The 20,633-nt window shown below is 47.4% G+C and overlaps 1 protein-coding gene across 1 annotated transcript in view; it reads right to left on the bottom strand.

Annotated features, from left to right (window-relative positions):
- DCAF17 (DDB1 and CUL4 associated factor 17) overlaps positions 1 to 20,633 on the bottom strand; it is a 1,369,255-nt gene that overhangs the window by 628,653 nt on the left and 719,969 nt on the right. Inside the window, exon 9 of the mRNA XM_069616196.1 lies at positions 7,717 to 7,822. Coding sequence (XP_069472297.1) covers positions 7,717 to 7,822 — 106 coding nt within the window. The remainder of the gene's footprint in view (positions 1 to 7,716; positions 7,823 to 20,633) is intronic.

Genomic DNA, 20,633 nt, shown 5'->3' with positions numbered 1-20,633 from the left:
AATTCACACAATACCATATCGAAGGCTTTTTTAAGCACCGATAGTTACCACTACAGCCTTAGCCCCAGGGTCGATCCTGGCGATGACATCAAACAGTCGTCTAATGTTTAGCGCTGTGGATCTTCCCGGGATAAACCCGGCTTGGTTGCAGTGGACCAACTGTGGCAACAGAGGAAGGAGGCGATTGGCCAGGACCTTAGCATAGATTTTGGTGTCACAGATCATGATGGAAAGAGGCCTATAGAAACCGCATTTGTGGCTAGTCTGGTCTGGTTTGAGGAGTACTGTGATCACAGCTTCCCGGAGCGACTCTGGGAGCAGCGAATCCCGCAGAGATTCCTCCCATACACAAAGGAGATTGGGGGCCAAGAGTGTCGCATATTCCTGGTAGAACTCTGCAGGGAGGCCATCCGGCCTGGAGCTTTCCCTTTAGATAAGCTGGCAATGACCGCCATCATTTCTTCAAATGTGACAGGGCTCTCGAGATTTTCCCTGGACTGGGCATTGAGGCGTGATAATGGGATGCCTTCTAACAATTAATGTATGGCCTGCTCCCCGCGTGGCTGTTCTGCAGTGTATAAGGTTGGATAAAAGTCTTGGTATATCCCAACCACCTCAGTGTCTGACCACGTAGTGTTTCTCTGCTCATCTAGAAAACAGTCTACCTGGGACCGTCGCCTCGTTGACAGTCTCGCTAATGTTCTCCCCGGTCTGTCCCCTTCTCCATATCTCCTGGCCGCTTGTGGGCGGGAGAAGTAACAAACCTCCCTCAGAGCATGTGCTTCGAATGTCTCCAGTTCCTTACGTATTTGTAAGAACACCTGGGGGTCAGGGCACCAGGAATATTCTGTTTCAAGTCTTTTAAGAGTAGTTTCAGATTTCTCCAGGTCCCAGCCTTCCTTGATATCGCCATACCCCGAATATAGACCTTCAAGGCCTGCCATCAGATGTCATGGGATGTGGAGCCAGCCATATTGCAGGTAAAAAAAGGTCTCAATGTCGGCCTTAATATCTGCTCGGAACACTATGTCTTTCAAGGCGGCTGGCTTAGACCTCCAGGTGCAACCCATTTGTCTACTACTCACTTTCAATGATAATGTCACCGGGTAGTGCTCCGACAATGTGCGAGGTCTAATGTCAACTTCAAGTACTTTCCCCATTAATAAGCCGAATATCAGGAACATGACAATCCGGGAGGACAGTTTGTGCACTGAAGAATAAAAAGTGTATTTCTTCACCTTTGGGTGCCTTATGTGCCATTCGTCACACAGATCAAGTCTGGTTGGGGTCTAGGTGCTGGATTTGTTCTGTCAAATGATCGGTCTAGGATCAGATTCATGGCTCCCCACCATAATAGGGGTAATCCACAGCACCCAGCCATGATCCCACCGATAAGGTCAAATAACTCAGGGGAGTCAGTGTTGGGACAATATGCGTTTGAAAGAACCAGTTCAGTTCCTTCCAAGATACCATGGACCACCACGTACCTCCCCTCAAGGTCGATGTGTGCTTTTCTTTCCACAAATTTTAGGGTCTTGTGTATGAGTATCATGACTCCTCTAGACTGCGAGGATTAGGAGGTGAAATACCTGTTCCACCCCCACATAGGGGCCATGTTACAGCATACATCTTCTTTTGCGTGGGTTTCCTGCAGAAGTAGCACCTTTGCTCTATGTCTTTGTACATAGGACATTACCTTGCATGTTTTATTAAATTTCCGCAGGCCCCGGATATTCCAATTTAGTATTTTCAGCTGTTGTGCCATATCCCATATATAATCACAATATGTACAGTGTGTTCACTAACAGTCCGGCTTGCTATGCCACATAGGACCAAAAGCTCAGAGTACTCTATTGCCAATCTTTGAACTATTTTCTCCCAGCTTTTCCCCTGAAGTACGCAACAGGCGCTCAAAAAGTTTTCGGGCCACATCTTAGCACCTATGCCCCGATTCCCCCCCATCGCTCCCCCACTACCTCCCCCAACTTGGCCCACAGGGGCGTAATTCCCTCAATACACACAAAGCAACTGGTAATTGGGATATCACATCCAATATATAGAAAGAGACAAGGCGGCAGATTTATAATATGTAATACTATTAACTTGCGTTAAATCTGGGCTCATTGATCATGAGACTGGGTAGTAGCAACTGTTAGTCAAGTATATTTTCTTCAGGCGGGATAACAATAGGATCGTTCAAAGGGATCCGTGCTTCAATAAACTTCACAGCTTCACTCAGGACTGTGAAAAAGTAACGTTTGCCCCCGGAACTGGAGTTTTAGTTGTGCCGGAAACAGCATAGCGTATTGGATGTTTTACGCTCCCTGTGCATCTTCTTAACCCAAAAGTCAGGAAATATATACGGATGGTTTGGGAGCCTAGTCTCAGTTCTTTCTTCTCACGGGCCAAACGAAGCAGGTGATCTCTGTCCCTACTACTCAGTATTTACGCAATGATGGGTCTAGGTAAATCTCCTGCTGTGGGGGACAGAGCATGGTGGGCGGGGGTTCCACAGCAAAGGAGGGGGGAAAGTTCTGGGTGCCCCAAGAGGTCTTTGAGCAGGTTTTTAATAGCCAGTTCCATGTTTCCAGTAAGGGCATCCTCAGGGGCACAGATTATTCGAATATTATTCCTATGAGAGCGTGATTCGAGGTCACCACACTTGATTTGCACGCATTTCATGTCTCTGGTGAGATTAGACACAGCATCCTGAAGAGCATGCACATTATCCTCAGTGGTGATCCGTGCTCCCTGATGAGCCAGTTGGGACCGCATGGATGCCACATTCGCCAATATATCATTGAACTTCTCATGCACAGCCGCAATCCTTTCATCATTGCTTCCATCATGCTCGTCATATCAGGTGTGGGTGAGGGACCCGGGGCCGGCAAGATCGGATCTATCTGGGGCTGACCCAATTGTCCCTGCTCACTCCTGGGAGCAGACCTTGCAAATGTATCCATAGCCCCTGACTTTTTACCCGCCCCAGATCCTTTAGACATGGTGAATTACAGTGGTCTTTTTCCGGGGGGTCCAGCAGTCAGTTTAAACAGGGCGCAGGCCAAACTGAAGGTTGAGGGGACCAGATTTTTACCCACACAGAGAGGGGCAGGTGGGGGGGGGGGTTCAGTCGGCTGGAACAGGTGTTTAATGGGACGTCTGTGGGGTCCCAGTGGCAGGAAACCCACAAGTTCAGTGGACCATGACCATTGTATGTTCCAGGCTTCCCTCCATTTAGTATGGGCTTACACAGTCAGGGCCCAGTGATGCTCGCACCAGTTAACAGGCCGCTGGGGTTTGGTACCTCTTAGCTGTGGACTCCACTCCAGGATCATGTGCCTGCGTGGATCCAGGGATTGCCGTCCCCACCTATATGGGCACAACCGGAACGGGGACAGTGCATCCCTAGTGTTGTTCCCTGCTAATGAATGGCCGGGGCTCCAGGGGCCTGATCAGCGCTGCCTGGTCAAGAGACTCACACCGTATGGCAGGGGGATGGTTGTAACGCTCACCTGACTCCCACGGAGGCGCTGGTCTAGTCTGGGTTGCTGTGGCCTCTTCAAGCGTGATGCGCAGAACTCGGAACACCGACTGAACAGGACCCTCAAATCTTGCTTGTCTGGCCCGTAGGAATATCCTTCTGCAGATGAGAAAGGGGATTAACAGTCTGCAGAATAGTGTGCTTGCTCCCCCCTTTCCCCCTTCGTTCTTCTCTAACTTCCTCCGAAATCCCCGGTTGAAGCTCACCTTATGGTTTGAAAGGATGAACTCTCCATCCTGCTTCTGGTGCAGGGGCGCGTGTTAGTCCAGTTACTTCAATGGTTTTCAGAATGGCGCTGGCAAAATCCACTTGACTTTTCCGAGCGGAACGCCCTAAGTATGAAGATTACAAAAGTTCAAGTGTTGAGCCTCCTTTTCTGTTGCCTTCCTAACCTATGATCTGTCCTTTATTTCATATTTCAGGTGCAGAATGAAGGCGATGCGTTGAGGGATTGAATTGCCGATGGTAATCTCAGGTGAGTTAACGATGGGGGCGATCCCTCTTAATGTCTTTATATTCCTCCAGTAATGTATTTTGTCCTTTCCCCAAGGGGCCGGGGTGCGGTACCCGCCAACGAAGCGGCGCCGACCCGAAATGAGGAATGGTCCACCAACAGAAGACCGGTAAGTGTTATGGCGGAAAATTAGGCTTTCCTCATATGTTCCTTCTGCTCACCTTTTGTCTCTTCTTCTCTCCCCTAGGCGCAGAGATGTGGCGACCGGTGCAGACAGTCGCGGTGGAGCCAGAAGAACTCCCGAGGACAGGTGAGTGAAGCGTGGCGCTGCAGCGAGCAACGCGGTGCTTTTAAATGAAAGTCTTTTCTCAGGAACGCTGGCGTGGAGGTTCCGGATGCAGGTAAGAAGTTTGGTAAAATTCTTGGTTTTCACCTTTCTCTTCTCTTCTTTCCTTACAGGTGTTCCAGGATCGAGGCGGGCGTGGCTGGAGACCAGATGCAGGAGCAGACACGGTGAGCGTTTAGCTGCTTGGATGCAGAACAACGCGAAGCGTGAGCTACTGTCTGGCGTGGCTTAAATAGCCCCCAAAGTAGTTCCAGGTAAGTATCCTTCCCTGGCCAGTCCCAATGAAAAAATAGTCCCTTTCAGGTCTCAGGGTGGCCTGAATCTTGCAGCATGGTCTGCATCAGGTAAGTGCACAAAACACCTTCCTTTATGAGCCTGGCGCCTATGGCGCCAGGGCTGATGTCCAACATGAGCCTGGCACCAACGGCGCCAGGACACAGTCCAAAGAGCCCCTATAAGGGGTTGCTGGGCTTTTACCCGTGGGCATGATGCCTGCTCCCCGGGGTGCTGGGCCTGGCCTGGTGCTCCGGGGGTAGGCATCATGACAATGGTGCTCCTCACCTCTATTCATCGGTAAGTGGGACTTGCCTCTTCCCACTCACTGCTGCTCAAATCAACGCCCCCTGCCTGGGTACGCTGCTGCGAGTCGGCTCTCCCGCACGTCAGGGATCCAGCATCAGCCGGCGTCAGGCCGGTGTCCCTCACTCATGGGCCGCCGCTGCAAAACCCTCATGAGGGACAGGAAGGCCCATCGTGCTATCTCCGATCAAGGGGTCGGCTCAGAAGAAAGAATGCGGTCCGGTGGAGCCCCGGAGCTAAGCCGCTGACCCAGAGCGATTGACAAGGGACAGTCTCAGGGACCGCTCCAGCCAAGCGCACAGCTCGGCATCAGATGTAGTGCAGGCCGGGGTGCATGTGTCTTCAGTGCACCATGCATGATGATTGCTCCCCGTAGCTGGCTACATCTCAGCTTCTCGGGCCATTGGGATGTTGTGCTGCAAGACAATCATGCTCCAGTATCTTATTTTCTTCGCCGTGCCGTATTAGATAGGTACCTTCACAGATAACGCTGCCTCATTACAAAATATCTGCACCGTTATGCGGAGCCCTCAGGCTAGGTAGCCATTTCTCTTGGCTGTTCAACAGCACCCCATAATGTGGCAAGTTACCACCCCCAAAGGCTTTCATCAGCTGCAGACCCGAAAAGTGTAGCAGCATTCAAAGGATGGTTGCAAGCACTTTTACACTCAAGCCGGTGCTCTCATTACTGCTGCTGTTGGGCCTCACCAAGCACTGACAGAAGTATGCACTCGTGCCCACGAGCTGTGGGCCCTCTTCTGTGTTGGGGCATGCTTTCACAGTGTACAGACAGCAAGCAATCCTCTAGACCAACAGCCACAAAGTAGAGGCACGCCATGCACTGTGGCGGACCTCAAGGCATTATGGCTCAACATGACATCTATAAGTGAAGCCTGGAGAATAACTAGTGCAGGGCCTGGGGCACCTTTGGTACCTTTATCAGTTGCTGGGACCCCATACTGAAGGCTCGAGAGAGCTATTTTCTGCATCCGCTAAGTAGACGTTGCTTCCACATCAGCTGGGTCTACTGTGGGAGCCCACAGTATCATGTCAATGGGCCTTGCCACTGCGGTGCTCCCTCCACCCCGCTGGTAGAGACCTTGAAGCACAAGGCCAGTGCCTATGCTGCTAAAACCTTCTGTTGCTGAAAGGGAGCTCTGACCCCCACAGACACACAGGTCAATAGTAGAAACTAAATATTACTTTCATTTTCAGGCATGTATCTGTGGAGTGAGCACTTACAAGGGTACAGGGAGATACAGCGTCTCAGTTGTCTCTGAGATGGTGCAGTAGGAAACATGACAAGTGTTTAGACTCCTGCCTGAAGTTAAATTAACAACATGCATTCCAGATACACACATTAACAAGATACAACAATTTGTTAGGTTAATAATATTTCATGTTGGTCCCATTACCACTCTAGTGGTCTTACAGTGTAAATACATGTTCAGATACTGGCACATTTATGGGAAACAGTTCTGTTTCACTTTCCCTTTGGAGGACATCTAGCCATAATACAAATTCCCTAAAAGCCACTGATTTCATTCAGGACGAACGTCCTCTCTGTTTTGCTATGCTTTCCTGCAGGTTTGTGTATTCTGACCCTGGTCCTTACATTGCCAGATCCAATCCAGGCTTTCGAAATGCAAATGTGATGCTTTATAGAAATGCAAATGTAATGCTTTATATGAAGTGTACTCTAGAATTATCTTATTTTGTTCAGGATAAGGGGAAAGGTTGTGGCTGGGGATTGAGGCCATGGAGAGCATAAAGTATGCACAAAATCCTAATCTACTCCCATATTCAAAATCTAAGCATATTTCCATTTAGCAGAATACCAGTATATTTGTAGTTTGACAGCCCCAGAATAATCCATGCCAGTTTGTAGCACAACAATAAATTCCCAGTTTGCATCATTCCATCATAGTCCCAGTTAACAAAATTCCAGTATATTACCAAAGGTGCATTTCACATTGTAGAATTCCAACATATCTCTGATTTACTGCAACACAATTCCATAATCCTTCCGGCATGCAAAATCCCAATGAAAATAGATTGACAATCCTAGCACAAACTTTGTAGAAATCCCGGAATTATACCAGTTTGACAGTCACAGTGTATTCTCAGTTTGTACAATTACAGTATATACATTTTTTTTTATAATTCCCATATTTTCAAATTGCGTCCAGTATCAGAGTAGGCACAATTTCAACTTGCTCCCATTTAAAATAACAAAGCAGTTCACTGGTACACAATTAATTCCACTTTGCAAAATAGCACTCTATGTTGTATACGGGCATCAACAACAATGCAACGTGACAACATCTACTATGCTGTTGGCCCCAAATAAAAATTTTGGGGTACCAGAAACCTCCTGCCTGTATGATCTTTTCTCTAGGTTTTGATTGTGATTAAGCGTCTGCTTTTCGACACCCAGGAAATTCTAACTTGGAATGATATAATGAGGGTTCCCCACTACAGGCCAAATCAACTTTATGCATGGCTTCACTGATACATCAAGAATAAGTAGTTTTTCTGTGTTGTGCGATATATGTAAAATCTTCAAATTGGTTGTAGATCCTGTGCTTCTGTTTTCTTAATGTCTCCTTTGGGAAATTTAGTTTTCCTTGATTTAACTAATTGTGGCCGAGGAAGATAGTAAAAGATATAACACAACCTACTTCCCTCAGTTGTTGTTAATACAATTAGGATTTGATGTCAAGTTAGGAAAACCTTAATCTGCTAATTACAGTAGGAGCTATTGAGTAAATATACAGCAATGTAAAGATGAAGTACCTGTAATGTTAATGTTACAAGGGACACCAAAAGGAAATTCTCCTACAATTCCAGTGGCACCATTCCAAGTACACGTTTGGCCCAAATGAACTTGTTGCTGGATACACTAAAAGGACACAAAATAAACAATGCCAGAATGTATTTGATTAACCATGAGTGCTAGGGAGATGCCATAAATAACAATCCTAAAGCTATACAGAAAGATGAAATATATTTGAAATCTCCTTTTCACATAAAAAGTAAAAAAAAATACAATGAAACAAATTGATCTCCAACAATTGGATTGCTGTAAAACATTATGGGACATTTTATCAACTCAGGAAATCGGGAAACTCAGAATGTAGTCAATTATTTGTAGTCAATTTATGTTGTACACAGTTCAAGGCACTTTGGCTACTGATCTTGAAATCTGAATGCGTTTTTCCTTCCCCCTTGTCCACCTACAGTTTTCTACCACTAATTTCCCCATCAGTGCACAATCAGAGCATGTGGCTTTGGCTCACATGGCACATCTGATGGCTTTGCTACCAAGCAGTCTGTGAGGCATTGATACAAGAGAGAGCATGCTATAACTGAGAAGGGTATTAACAGAGGACTTTGGACTCAAATAGAAGGTCTCAAAATAAATGTACTGCACACAATAAAAATTAAGAGCAAAAGGGTAAATAAGGCTGGATGCATCTCCATAAAAGTGATGAGGGCAAAATATGCAATAAGTGGAGGACATTTCCCAATGTGTTTAGGTCATTCTCTGAAAGGGTCTTTACAAGTTTAAACAATGTTCATTGGAGAAATTCAACAAAGACCTTGTAGCAATGGTCAAAATTCCAATCACAGTTCCGGGTCAACTTTCTACCTGCGATCAGGTCTGTGAAGCAATGTCAGATGACTCATTTTCTTCCTCGTAGGTCGTGTCTGACATTATTACCCAAAATGTGGTACTCGATTTATCACCCTGAGGGGCTTAGGGGGTGGGGCGTCAAAGGGTGGAGGCGACCCGAGAGAGGTTACAAACTCATGATGCACAGTATTGGCTGCACCAAAATGCTCTAACATGTTCCTTTGTCTGCTGTAAGAGGGTTTTAGGAGGAGATTGACACAGGTGGTATGATTGTTGGCAGATACATTTATCTATCCTATAACATCAAATCTTAAGTGACGGTTTTGTGTATCGTTTTCATGTAACTTTTTTTTTTAACGCTTGAAATTGGGGTCAATGTATGTCCTACAGCCATGGGACTGGCGTCCTTCCATTCCACTTTTAGCCCACTTCAATGGTATACTGTCCAAATCTGCAATTTCTAAGGCGTTTGGAGTATACTCACTGCTGATGTTGTGTATGACTGACAATTTTGTGTAACTTTCTTTGTAACGCTTTCACTTGGGGTCTGTACATCCTACAGACATGGGTCTGGTGTCATCTGTTCCACATTTCACCAACTTTCATGGTATACTGTCCAAACGGCAATTCATGAGGCGTTTGAAGTCCCTTCACTAGAGTTCATTCACTGGAGAAGTTGTGTATGAAGTGGAGTATAAGTGACGATTTCGTGTAACATTTCATGTCAGTCTGGTGTCATTCCGTCCCACATGCACTCAACGTTGATGGTATCCAGTCCAAATCTACAATTCCTAAGGCGTTTGAGGTGTCTTAACTGATATTGACAAAGTTGTGTGATGAACTTGTGCAAGTGACGGTACCGTGACACTTTGACTTGGGGTCATGGTATGCCCTAAAAATATGGGTCTGCTGTCATTCTGTCCCATATTCCTCCAACGGTGCTGGCATATTGTCTAACGTTTGGATTCCCCCAAAGGGGGGGTGCGAACGAAGCAAGCCCTTGGTGGGGTATCCATACAATGGCCCAAGCCGCTGAGTTCATCGCGCAGCAGTCAACAGGGTGGAGGAGCACCCCTCGGGTGGGTTGGGCACCAAAGGCATCAGGGGGGCAGGGCACCCGGGATTGGACGCCAAAGGCACCAGGGGGCGGGGCCACCGGGGTTGGGCAGCAAAGGCGCCAGGGTGGGGTGGAGACCCCCTAGTTAAACAATATAAGTTGGGTTGGCGCCTTGAAACACTGGTGTATAGGCACGTTATAAATACTAAATCATATCTTGTCATGTCTTCCTGACCCTATTACTAAGAGGGTCTCCCTGCTTAAAAATAATATTCTAAGGAGTGTCTCAGGATAGATATATGCTGCAAGACTTATCCTTTGCTTCATGCCCAGGGACCGCATCTCTCCAGCCCTAAAAACTCTCCACTGGCTCCTAGTTGCTGCAAGGATCAAATTCAAATCCCTCGCCATCATCCATAAGGCTGTTTCGGGCCAGGGACCACGCTATCTACAACCGGCTCTCACTAAATGCACTCCCTCCAGCTTTTTCCGTTCCTCCAGCACCAACTCTCTGCCTGTCAAGCGCTTCACTAAAAAGCAAGCTGGTGCCGATCTCTTTCCTCGGCTGACTCCCTCCCATGGAACATCCTCCCCCTGCCGCTTTGTCTTGAGCCGAATCTCTTCAAATTCTGGAAACTCCTTTTCACCTCCTCCTCCCCCCGCCCTCCCTCCTTTGCTAAAACCTCATGGTCACTGAGATTGGTGACCAGGGCCCTTATGTGTCCACCTAAGCCCTGGCCTCCCACCCCCAATCGCCTTCAGCCTCCGTCTACTCCGAGCACTTGCCTCGGAGCCCATTGGCCTGTGATGTTACAGGCCTGCACTTATTTATTGGCAGTTGATCACTCTTACCAAGTTATCTCCGCCACTCACTTAACAGTTGCTTGCAACTTACTCCCTAGCACTTACCTCGGTGCTACTCCTAGCAGTTACCCCATCCTCATCCCTCTCTCTCGCTCTCTCTTCACTAGAATGTTCTGAATGCTCACAAGGCCTAGTAGGACCACCTCTCTCATTGTTATATTTGTCTCTCCCATGTTCACACCCTGTTGCCCTGTGGGCGCATTGAAACACAATTTACTTGATGTATTTACGGTGTCTCGGGAGGATAGCTCAGCAGCAACCTGCTCTCCTTGGAAGCAAGACGACACGGAGCAACACAGGTTCAATCGCTGGGTCCGTGCTTCGAAACCTCTGAGTATTAAGCGCGTTAGAAGTAAGCTATCATATCATGTATCTGCACAATAAATAAACAGTCAAAATAAACAGGTCCACCGTTGTGTCAAAAATTCCTATTTCCAGCCCTCACAAATGGAACTTAAACTAACATGAAAAACAGAATTTTAGTCTCAAAGTTCTGTTCTACCTGCAAAAACAAAGTTCCAAAAGGGTGCAACAAAATCTAAAAAGGAAGGACAACCTTACACCCAGGTTGTCGTGCCCTCCAAATGTTCAATGAGGGTCTTTTTGACCTCTGGTGTACCAAGATAGGCTTACACCCTGATTGTTGTGCCCTCCGAATGTCCAAAGAGTGTATTTACTCTTTCAGTGTCCCAAGACAACCTTATCCCACAGATTGTCGTGCCCTCTGAATGTTCAATGAGGGTCTTTAGTGATCAAGGACCTGCTTTCCGTGTATGTTCCAACTGTGTTTTTCTTTGATTTAACTGCTATTGCTTTGCTGGTCACAGCCAACCTGGTGTACTCTCCTGCCAGGTACTTTGCACATGAAGATTGCTTTGGTTCTCTCTCCATGTGGGTATAGTCTTCTTGTTTTACAGATAAAAAATGCAAAAGCATCCAAAAAGATCCAGGACAAAGCGCCTTGTAAGATTTAGAAAAATTATTTATTAAATTAGTTAGTTATTAATCCTTATTTACTTCTAGTCATCACATTGTGATCATAAATTAGCCCTTATGATAACACGTGTTTCGGCCCTCACCGGCCTTTTTCAAATCAGGGCTGGTGTAATCATACTGGTTATGAAAAACATTGAACATAAATGGGGTGCAAGGAAACATATCAAATATTTCAAATTTCCAATTCAACAAGGTAATTTAAATGAAATCATGTATTGCATCATACATTTAAGAAGAAAACGACCCCAATCCCCATTGTAAAAATAAATCAAAAACATCATATACCCTATTTAGAACATAATAAATGACCATAAACATTGTTTTGGTTTCAATCAAAAATATAATGAAATCATTGTTTGGTGAGACAAGGGAGGGGAAGGGGTTAAGAGAAAGAAAGTGGGAAAGAGAAGGACATACATAGAAACAGGAGACAAGAAAACAGATAATGTGTTAGTCACGATTAACCTCATGCCTGATTGTAATAATTAATTGGAGGCCACTGCTACATCATGTCATACCTTACCCACACCGGGGGTTAATGACTCCTCAATCAATCAATAGTATATTGGGCCAAATCCCATTGAGGTGTAATCTGTTAATGAGAAACAGATATACAGAGAGATATTTAAGGTTCCAATATCGCTATTTGATGAAGTGCTCAATTGCAGCCTTCGTTTCATTGAAGTCTTGTGTGTCTTAAAAAGTTAGGTACTCTCTGAGTAATTAAGTATACCATCAGGTCTGCGTAAACACGTATTTAACTGGTGTCCTAACATTGATATATTTGTAAGTGCCACACTGTGGTGGTGTGATGCACAACTATGCGCCCATAACATGTGCTCCTCCTCCTCCGGTCACAGCCAAACTGGTGTACTCTCCTGTCAGGTGCCATGCACATGAAGATTGCTTTGGTTCTTTCTTCATGTGGGTAGTCTTCTTGTTTTAGTTTTACTTCTACTACTACTACTTCTCCTCCGTCGGTCACAGCCCACCTGGGGTACTCTAACTGCCAGGTATTTTGTATTTGTTTATTATTTATATCGCGCCCCGAACCCTGAGGTAGCGGGGCGCTTGAAATAATTGGGGTTACATACAAGGTAAGGCAGAATGCATTTACCATATACGATAATGTACAAGAAAATTACAGAAAGGATCCGGGTTACAGATGGGTCAGTGCAGTTTAAATCGACATTGGACAGTTATGTCAGAATCAAAAGGTGGTATTGATGGCAGCTAGGGGAGGAGGTTTGTTACTCAGCCATGGTTCTGGATCTTGACATAGAGGTATTTGGAGGCTGAGTTCGAAAGGCATTTGTGTGTGATAGCCAAGGTCCGTAGTGCAATTCTATCACGGATGGGCAGCCAGTTTGTATTGTCTCTGATGGAGGAGATATGGTATGATCTAGTCAGACTGAGAGCTGCTCTCAGGGAATTGTTCTGAAGTACCTGTAGTCTGTTTAGGTTGTGTTCAGAAGATCCTAGGAATAGTGTGTTACAGTAATCCAGCTTGGATAGTGCCAATGCTCCGGCTAGCGTGAGGCAACCGGTGGAGGATAGGTACGATTTGCAGCTATAAATCAATTTATTAGTGTCAGCTGTGGAGGTCGCCACACTGCTAACTTGCCTTTTGAGGGACAGTGTTGAGTCAAGGTAGACCCCATGAGATTTTATGTTTTTAGAGTACTTATATTTGTTGTGCACATGAAGATTGTTTTGGCTCTCTCTCCACGTGAGTAAAGTCTTCTTGTTTTTCTTTTTCTACTACTACTCCTACTCCTCCCCTTCGCCCTCCTCCTCCCTCCTCTGTTGGTCACAGCCAACCTGGTGTACTCTACTGCCAGATACTGTGATTAATTAGGCTTGGCGTGGAGGCTGTGATTTGGTAAATAGGTGCAGTTCCCTGACTTGCATTCATGATCCTACCCACTTCTCGGCATCCCGCCAACTGTGCCGGTCTCCCCAACCTCTCTGGAGAGCTTACCAGTTCTTCTCCATTGATTCGGTCTTCTACGGTTTCTCTTTGCGGCTTCCCCGACTTGCGGCGGCTTTGCACTGACTCCCAGCCTCTGAGCTGCGCGGCTCGATTTCTTCACGCACGCCAGGCTTCCTGTCTCGATGGGAGATCAGGCTTCTGCTGCTCGCTGTCGTTCGTCTGAGACAGAGCCTCTAGGGATGCCTTCACCAGCAGGTAAGCATCCCGTTCTCAGTGCTTTCAGCATCCTGTCTTCTGCACAGCTTCCAGCATTCAAATCTCCCATTTCCTCCTGGGAGGGCCTCTCCCTTTTGGCAGTCCCTCTTCCCTTTTTATTAGATTGTTGCTCTTCCTCGTCCCAGTATTTCTAGAAGAAGTGTCCTTGTCTACTCTGCAGACATACAATGAACAGTATGGGGTTATGCCTTGTGCAGGGTTAACATGGTGAAGGAGGTTGGGGTGTAGGGGAATAAGACAGCGTATCTCCCAGAGCATCATCCCTCGTCCCAAAGGGGGTTTCCCTCCCCATGAGATCCACCTGCTGAGTACCACCCACAGGGGAACTATCGGGTAACGGCCTCAGCTCCCTGGCCTCATGTAAAGGGGCTTCCCCCATAGAAGCAGTGACGAGATCCTAGGATTCGTCACACTACATACTCCTAACTCCCATGGTTAAGCTCTTTTTTGTTACTCTGCAGAATTGTGGCTGGGATGTGTAACTGCCTGAGTGCAATCAGCTACGTTCACTGGGTTAGCATGTGTAATTGGGTATTGTTTATGTGAACTACTGACTCACCAGGTGATGGCAACTGGCTGTCGGAGCTCGGGAGACTGCACTAGCACAGTCTATAAAGATGTGCCAGTCATCATCTATTTTCTCTATGAGAGGTTAGGTCTCTACAGCCGTTTCTGAGGGAAACTGTCTTAGTCTGTATACCTCGAAGCCTTCTGACATCTGCAAGTCCACAGTTAACTCTGCAAGTGGCTCTTCTAAAGCTATGTATCTCATAAAATCAGTCTTCTCTATTTTTATTGTGTGGCTCGCACAGACGCCTGCAGCTGTTAAATGAGCGCCTTGGGCCCCTACCCAACTCTGGAGGTGGATGTCTCTCACACTCCCAAAGAATTGTATAGTTAATAGGGCTTGCCATACACACAAGGCTAAGGATGAGCAGAATAACCTGAGGGATGCACCACATACCTCCTCCGGAGCCTGAATCACTGAGCCAGTGGCAATCTCCAACCCCTAAAGTGCACCCTAGCCACATCTCCTAGACTCAAGCATGTCATTATCAGAGGGCTTTGGCCAAGCTACGATAGGATACAATAAGAAGGGCTGATGCATACAGATTCTATAAAACTTCAACTTCTCACACATTAGCAGCAGGGAATGTGTGCCAGCTGATTAGGGCATGCATAGCTTTATTTAGAAAGCCTCCCTTCCACTTTATTGGCCGGTAGCTCACCCCTAGAATCTATGTGTCTCACCATAGACTCTTGCACTCCTTTCCTGCCTCTGCACTGCTCTGCACCTCTTTACCTCTGCTTGACGATTCATCTGGCCTCGCCCAGCCCCCTTCATTCTTCTCATGAACTTTATGCCAAGGTCACGGAAATCATACAAAGGCCTCGCTCAGAGGTCTGTGTTCAATTTTCATGGCAGTCCAGTTTTATTTTCAAATTCAGACTCAGCAGTTCACAGGCTTGCTGCAGCTCTTGTCATTGTACTCAACCAACCCATAATACCCTAAGATTTGCTGCAGATGCTGACAATAATACACTCTCCTTTGGGGTGTACGCTCTGAACTATTAAATTGTGATGTGGGCTGCTGTTCCCTTTAAGGTACTCAGAACAGGCTATTATTGCTTAAATCCATCTTATCAGTACAATAACACAGACTTTGGCACTGTGAATGCATTTGTGGTGTACGAGTGCTCAATTAAAACTACAGCATACCAGAGGGCACTTGTCCCATTAATTGTTTGCTCTCATGATAGAACTTTAGTTAATAAGGGAATATGGCTCCATAAATTAATAAAAATAGGAAAGCAAAAGCATGAAATAATCCACTTTGCATTTGATAGTATTGTTGCTTTACTAAGTGCGATATGGTGTTTTCTGCAGCAGGGTGAACAGAGAATCGGACTGTGTTTTACAGACCCACAGTCTAAATAACCATAAACAAGTTGGAGAAGCATAATTTACCTGTGACTCAAGCAATGTTGGAACAATCTGGACCTCTCACTAGACTGCAATGATATTTAAACCATCCAAAACCTAGGGATGAATATCCCAAAATCTCCCTTGACTTTATATTGGATTATGAGATTCCCCCAAATTTATTTCACCAAATTTTTAAAGACCAATTTAATGGAACTCAATGGCGCTGTTGTAACTGAAACATAAAAAAGGAATACTGTTGTGAAAACATTTACAGAAATGTGAAGTACTTTAAGACTTAAATGTATTTAAAAAACAGTCTACTTTCCTTAGTTATAAATGGAAAACACACATGTTTTTTGTTTTGTGAATCCCAAGTGAGGCGGTTTATTAAATAAGGAACAGGTTACTTACCTGTAACTGTTGTTCTCCAGAATGGGTCTGGCATGGATTCACATGCTCATGTATATTGCCTGTCAGGCTGGTAATCCTCAGTAAAAGAAAAAAAAAACAGTTTCGTTTCTGAACTGTCTTTCTCCTAATAACCAAATCACTGGCCATACTGCCCGCCTATTGCATGGAGATTTCCAGTGTGTGCACCCCATCCCTCGAGGGAGGCGTCCGTTGTCACCGTCTCCTGATGCACCGGGGTCTGGAAGTCCGAGCCCACCGCTAGATGTGCGCAGACCCCCCACCATAGAATCGCCCGACAGAAGGTCTTGTTGAGGGCGATCTTGTCCACAAAGCTTCCCGTTGCCTGCATCCAACGGGCGTCGAGGAACTCCTGCAGTGGCTGCAATATTTCAAGGGCCTCCACCCTCTTGTCGTCTGGGAGGAAGTCCAGGAGGGGGGGCATTTTAAACCACAGTTCACTATCGTAGCGGGCCACGATAGCGAGAGTGTTGGTCGCCTTTATGGTCGTCAAGATGACCTGACGTCCCGTGGTGTCCAGCTTCTTCCGCTTGCCGTCCGGCAGGGAAGTGGAGGTCGATGCCGTCGCCCCAACCAATTTCTTCTTGGCCGCCGCAGAGACCACCGAGTCCGGGGACGGCTGCGCTCTGAGGCCCATCGGTGCAGAGTGTGGAACCCGGTACTTCTTCTCGTACCAGTCCCTCTTCGCTGGGGCCGAGAATGGGTTCTTCAGGAGGGCCAGCCCCTCGTCCCAGATGTCGTCCAACAGTGGGACCGAGAGTACGGTCTTCCTCTTGGCCTCTTGTCGTTGATAAAGGAATCCCTCGTTCTTATGCTCTTCGGGACATAGCTGAAAAAGCTCTGAGGCCCTAGAAATCATGGCATGAAAGGTGCCAATTTCGTAGTGAGGGGGGCGGCGGGAGATCAGTTCCGTCGTCGCCGCCGTCATCCGTCTCCATCGTCGCCTTCTCTGTCTCTGTCTCGTCCCTCGGTGGAGGTGAAGGATGGAGGGGCGGTGGGGGATGGACCCACCTCCTCTTGGAAGGTGGGCTCCCCGACGGTCCAGGCGCCGCTGGATCACCCGCCGGAGGCAAAGGCATCCGTTTCCTTATCTCTGTGCACAGTGTGTGCAAGGTTAGTAAGATGTCCTCCGACCTGTCCGTCGGTGGTGGTAGAGGTTGTGACAGGAGCATCGGCAGCGGCGTAGTGTCCTCCGGCTCCTTGTCGATCTGCCATTCCTCCTCGGCTCCTCCGCTGCTCTCCACATCCGCCTTGTCGGGGTCCTTCCCGTAGGCTCCGACCTCAGTGAACCACTCGTCAAGAACTGACTTGAGGCCCGAAAGCTCATCCTCGGAGGAGATATCATAGTCCGGTAGGACTATCGTGCCCCCCCCCCCCGCTTCTCGCCCAGGGCCTTCATCGGGGTCTTATCGATGGGCGTGGAAGACGATTCCCACTGGCCGGGCCGGGAAACTCTTGGCTCGGGGGCCGCCACCACTGGGGTCTTCACCAGGGACACTGCCACTCCCTCAATTGAAGCCTTAGCCTGGTGAATCTGGGCATTCACAGCCTTAGGCACGACTGAGGTAATCTTGTGGGGGAGGGCCACCGCCTCGGCCCCCTTGGCTTTCTCTGTCGGAACCGACCGGGCCTTCTCAAGAAGCTGACCCGGGTTATCCGACTTCCTTTTCATCGCGCCGGAGCATTGGCTCGTGGTTGGCAGCGTCTGTGATTCTGCACCCGGCCTGGCAGCTGAGGAGCCTGTACCTACGGGCCTCCCAGTGCCCGCGGACTCGCAGTGCTTTGCCTTATGTTGGGGCCCTGTCGCCGGAGTGCCCTCAAAGGTCTTAGAAGACCGCTCGGATTTCCTCTTGGGAGAGGTACATTGCCGGGACTCATCTGCCCCCGGGCTCTTCGACTTCAGCCAGTCAGCGAGTCGCTTGTGACGCTCCTTCATGGTTCGGGAGTACATGTCCTTGCAGAACGCACAGGCCTCCTCGACGTGCAATTTATCTGCGTGTAGACAGTAGAGGCACCAGGAGTGCCCATACTCCCTGAAGACGTTCTGCAGTCCACATACTGGGCAGATCCTAAACAGAGGCGTCGAGTTTCCTTTGTCTTCGGCCATGACCACGAGGGGAAGGCCTCTTAAGATCTTCTGCCTCCAAGATATTCTGGAATCACTCTAAGAAGCAAAATCTGATGAAAATTCGCTCTTGAGGGGTGTAGAGATTTCCGAAACAGGTCCCAGTTGATCGGAAGATTAAACGGTGGAGCTTGGGGCTCAATTTGACAGAAAAATAAGAGTAAACTCTTTTGAAACGCAATACGCAGTAAAAGCTCGACAGCTAAGCAGACTCCCAACACTTGAACGTGCAGTAAAAATCTGAAGATGGCTGCCAAAGGAGGGGCTTAGGTAGAGGGCAGTCATTGGCTGGGGGAAGCATGACCCAGAGACCAGCGATTGGTTATTAGGAGAAAGACAGTTCAGGAACGAAATTGATTTTTTCTTTTACCGAGGATTCCCAGCCTGACGACAGGGCATATTCATAAGCATGTGAATCCATGCCAATCCCCATGATGGAGAAAGGAAAGAAATTCTCTTAAAAGCATATTATTCTAGCCACCAGTCTATACTGAGACTATGATCAGTATAGTTTGTCTTTCATTGGGGTGTTCAATGACTTTGGAGGAGCAGCCTGGGAGGAGAGAGTTCAACATCACTCCCAGTCATCAGTTTCACTGTACAGTTGATTTAACTGTGGTGTGACACTCTTCCTTATAAAGGGCAGAGCTTCACATTGTGGCATCAAGAGATCTGAGAAGATGCAAGCAGACTTACAGGTTAGTTTATCACCTCTTGTTTTGCATAAGTCACAGCTAGTGGCACAGGTATGCCCAGGCGTGGGTCCCGAGCCTTATGGGCATAGTGACCCAGGCTTCTGTGAAGACACCCAATGAGGCCGAAACATGTCTGGGGATGCTCGTGGTCTCGTGCAGAAGTGATGTGACCTAGCAGTTTGGGCTGGACTGCCCCTTTTGGGGTGGGACCAAGCCTGATTTGTATATGGTCTTTCCCCTTCTGTAATGGCTTGGCAAGCTGAAGAACAATGGTCTGGAGAGTTGCCCAGAGCAGTGCCAGAGGTGAGGATTAATTCCAAACCTTCTGCCATCACATCTTTTGTTTTGCATGACCTATTGCAGTGACCATTTTTTCCGATAGGAGTACATTCTGTGAAAAGCGAGTAGAAGGCTGAGGGTGAGCGTTAATAATGTAGGGGAAATCAAACGCTGAACACGAATCTTGGGTGAATTTAGTTGGTAGGATCTATGATGTTTTCCCACAAACAAATTTCACTGCAGCCCGTTTTCCTGGGTGCGGATTTCACGCTGTAGTAAAGAACAAATTACTTACCTCTCAGTAGGGTTATTTCTGATGTACGTTCCTCCCATGTATTCCTCATCCAAGATATCTCCCAGCACCAGCTGGTCTTTGGTAACCTTTTCTGCTCCATGCCGAAAATTACATTGGGGCCAGTATGTACAGAGGTGCCGTGAATTGTGACCTCATTTTCACCCTTTTTCCCTAGCAATGAGGGACCACAGAACTAATGTGAGGGGCAGGGAGGGAGGGCGATGAGGAATCAGTAGTCCATCAGAAAGAACTCCCAAAGCAGAACGACCTGGAAGAGGGACGGCAGCAAGGACACCACCTAAACCATAAAACTCTGAAGGAGGACAACCCTGCCAACATGCAGAGAGTGTCCTGACCAGACATAGAATCCAAGCAGTAATGCTTAGCACAGAAGTTCACTTGGCTGTTTGGCATTTTTCAGAACAGGCACTACGTGTTGCAGAGCAGAGGTGGCGGCCAACCGTATGGTGAAGTGAGCACTGAGACCCTCAGGAACCTCCTTGATGGCCAGATCTTAGCTTTCAGAGATGCCAAGAATGATCCATCGAGGCAGTCTGTTTTGTAATAGCTCTAGCTGCACGGGTACCCGCATAACCAACGAAAGCTGGTCATCAGTCCAGTTATCTCGTGTCCGAGGGACACAGAACCTGAGGGCCTGCACCAGATCTAACCGATGGAACCATTCCTCTGAATTGGAAGGGTGATGAGGAGGAAAGAAGATAGGCATATAGATCTTTGAGAGATATGGAAATCAGAGATCACCTTCGGATGGAAGGAGAGTCCAAGTCTGAACGTCGCCTTCTCTGTTAGGGAGAATTCTCTTATAAGGCTAATTTCCCAAACCTAGCGAGTCCCCCAGCAGCTTTGCTGGATTTTTGGGGTTTGTTTTTTTTCTCCTGCTAAGAGTGAGACTCTTTTCCTCCCACTCTTAGGCATGATTTGTCCTTGGCTTTGTGTGCTTATGGGCTATGGGGTCTTTTATTCTGTTTTTAGTGTGCGTGTTACACAGCACCCTCGGTGCAGTAACACAGGGTTGTCATAGTGACCCCCAAACATAGACTCCATACCCTGGGACTGACTACTGTTTACCAGGGCATGTAAAGTCACCATTGACTTTACTAGTCCAAAATTGTGAACAGAACCAGTACAAACCATCATATTGTGGAAGTACTGGAAGGGGTTAATTCGATTGTCCCTGGG

The sequence above is a fragment of the Ambystoma mexicanum genome, chromosome 9 (assembly GCF_040938575.1).
Source record: "Ambystoma mexicanum isolate Mex_15411 chromosome 9, UKY_AmexF1_1, whole genome shotgun sequence".
Lineage (NCBI taxonomy): Eukaryota > Metazoa > Chordata > Amphibia > Caudata > Ambystomatidae > Ambystoma > Ambystoma mexicanum.
Note: the sequence above shows the minus strand (reverse complement) of the source record. Positions and strands in the feature narration are given on the sequence as shown.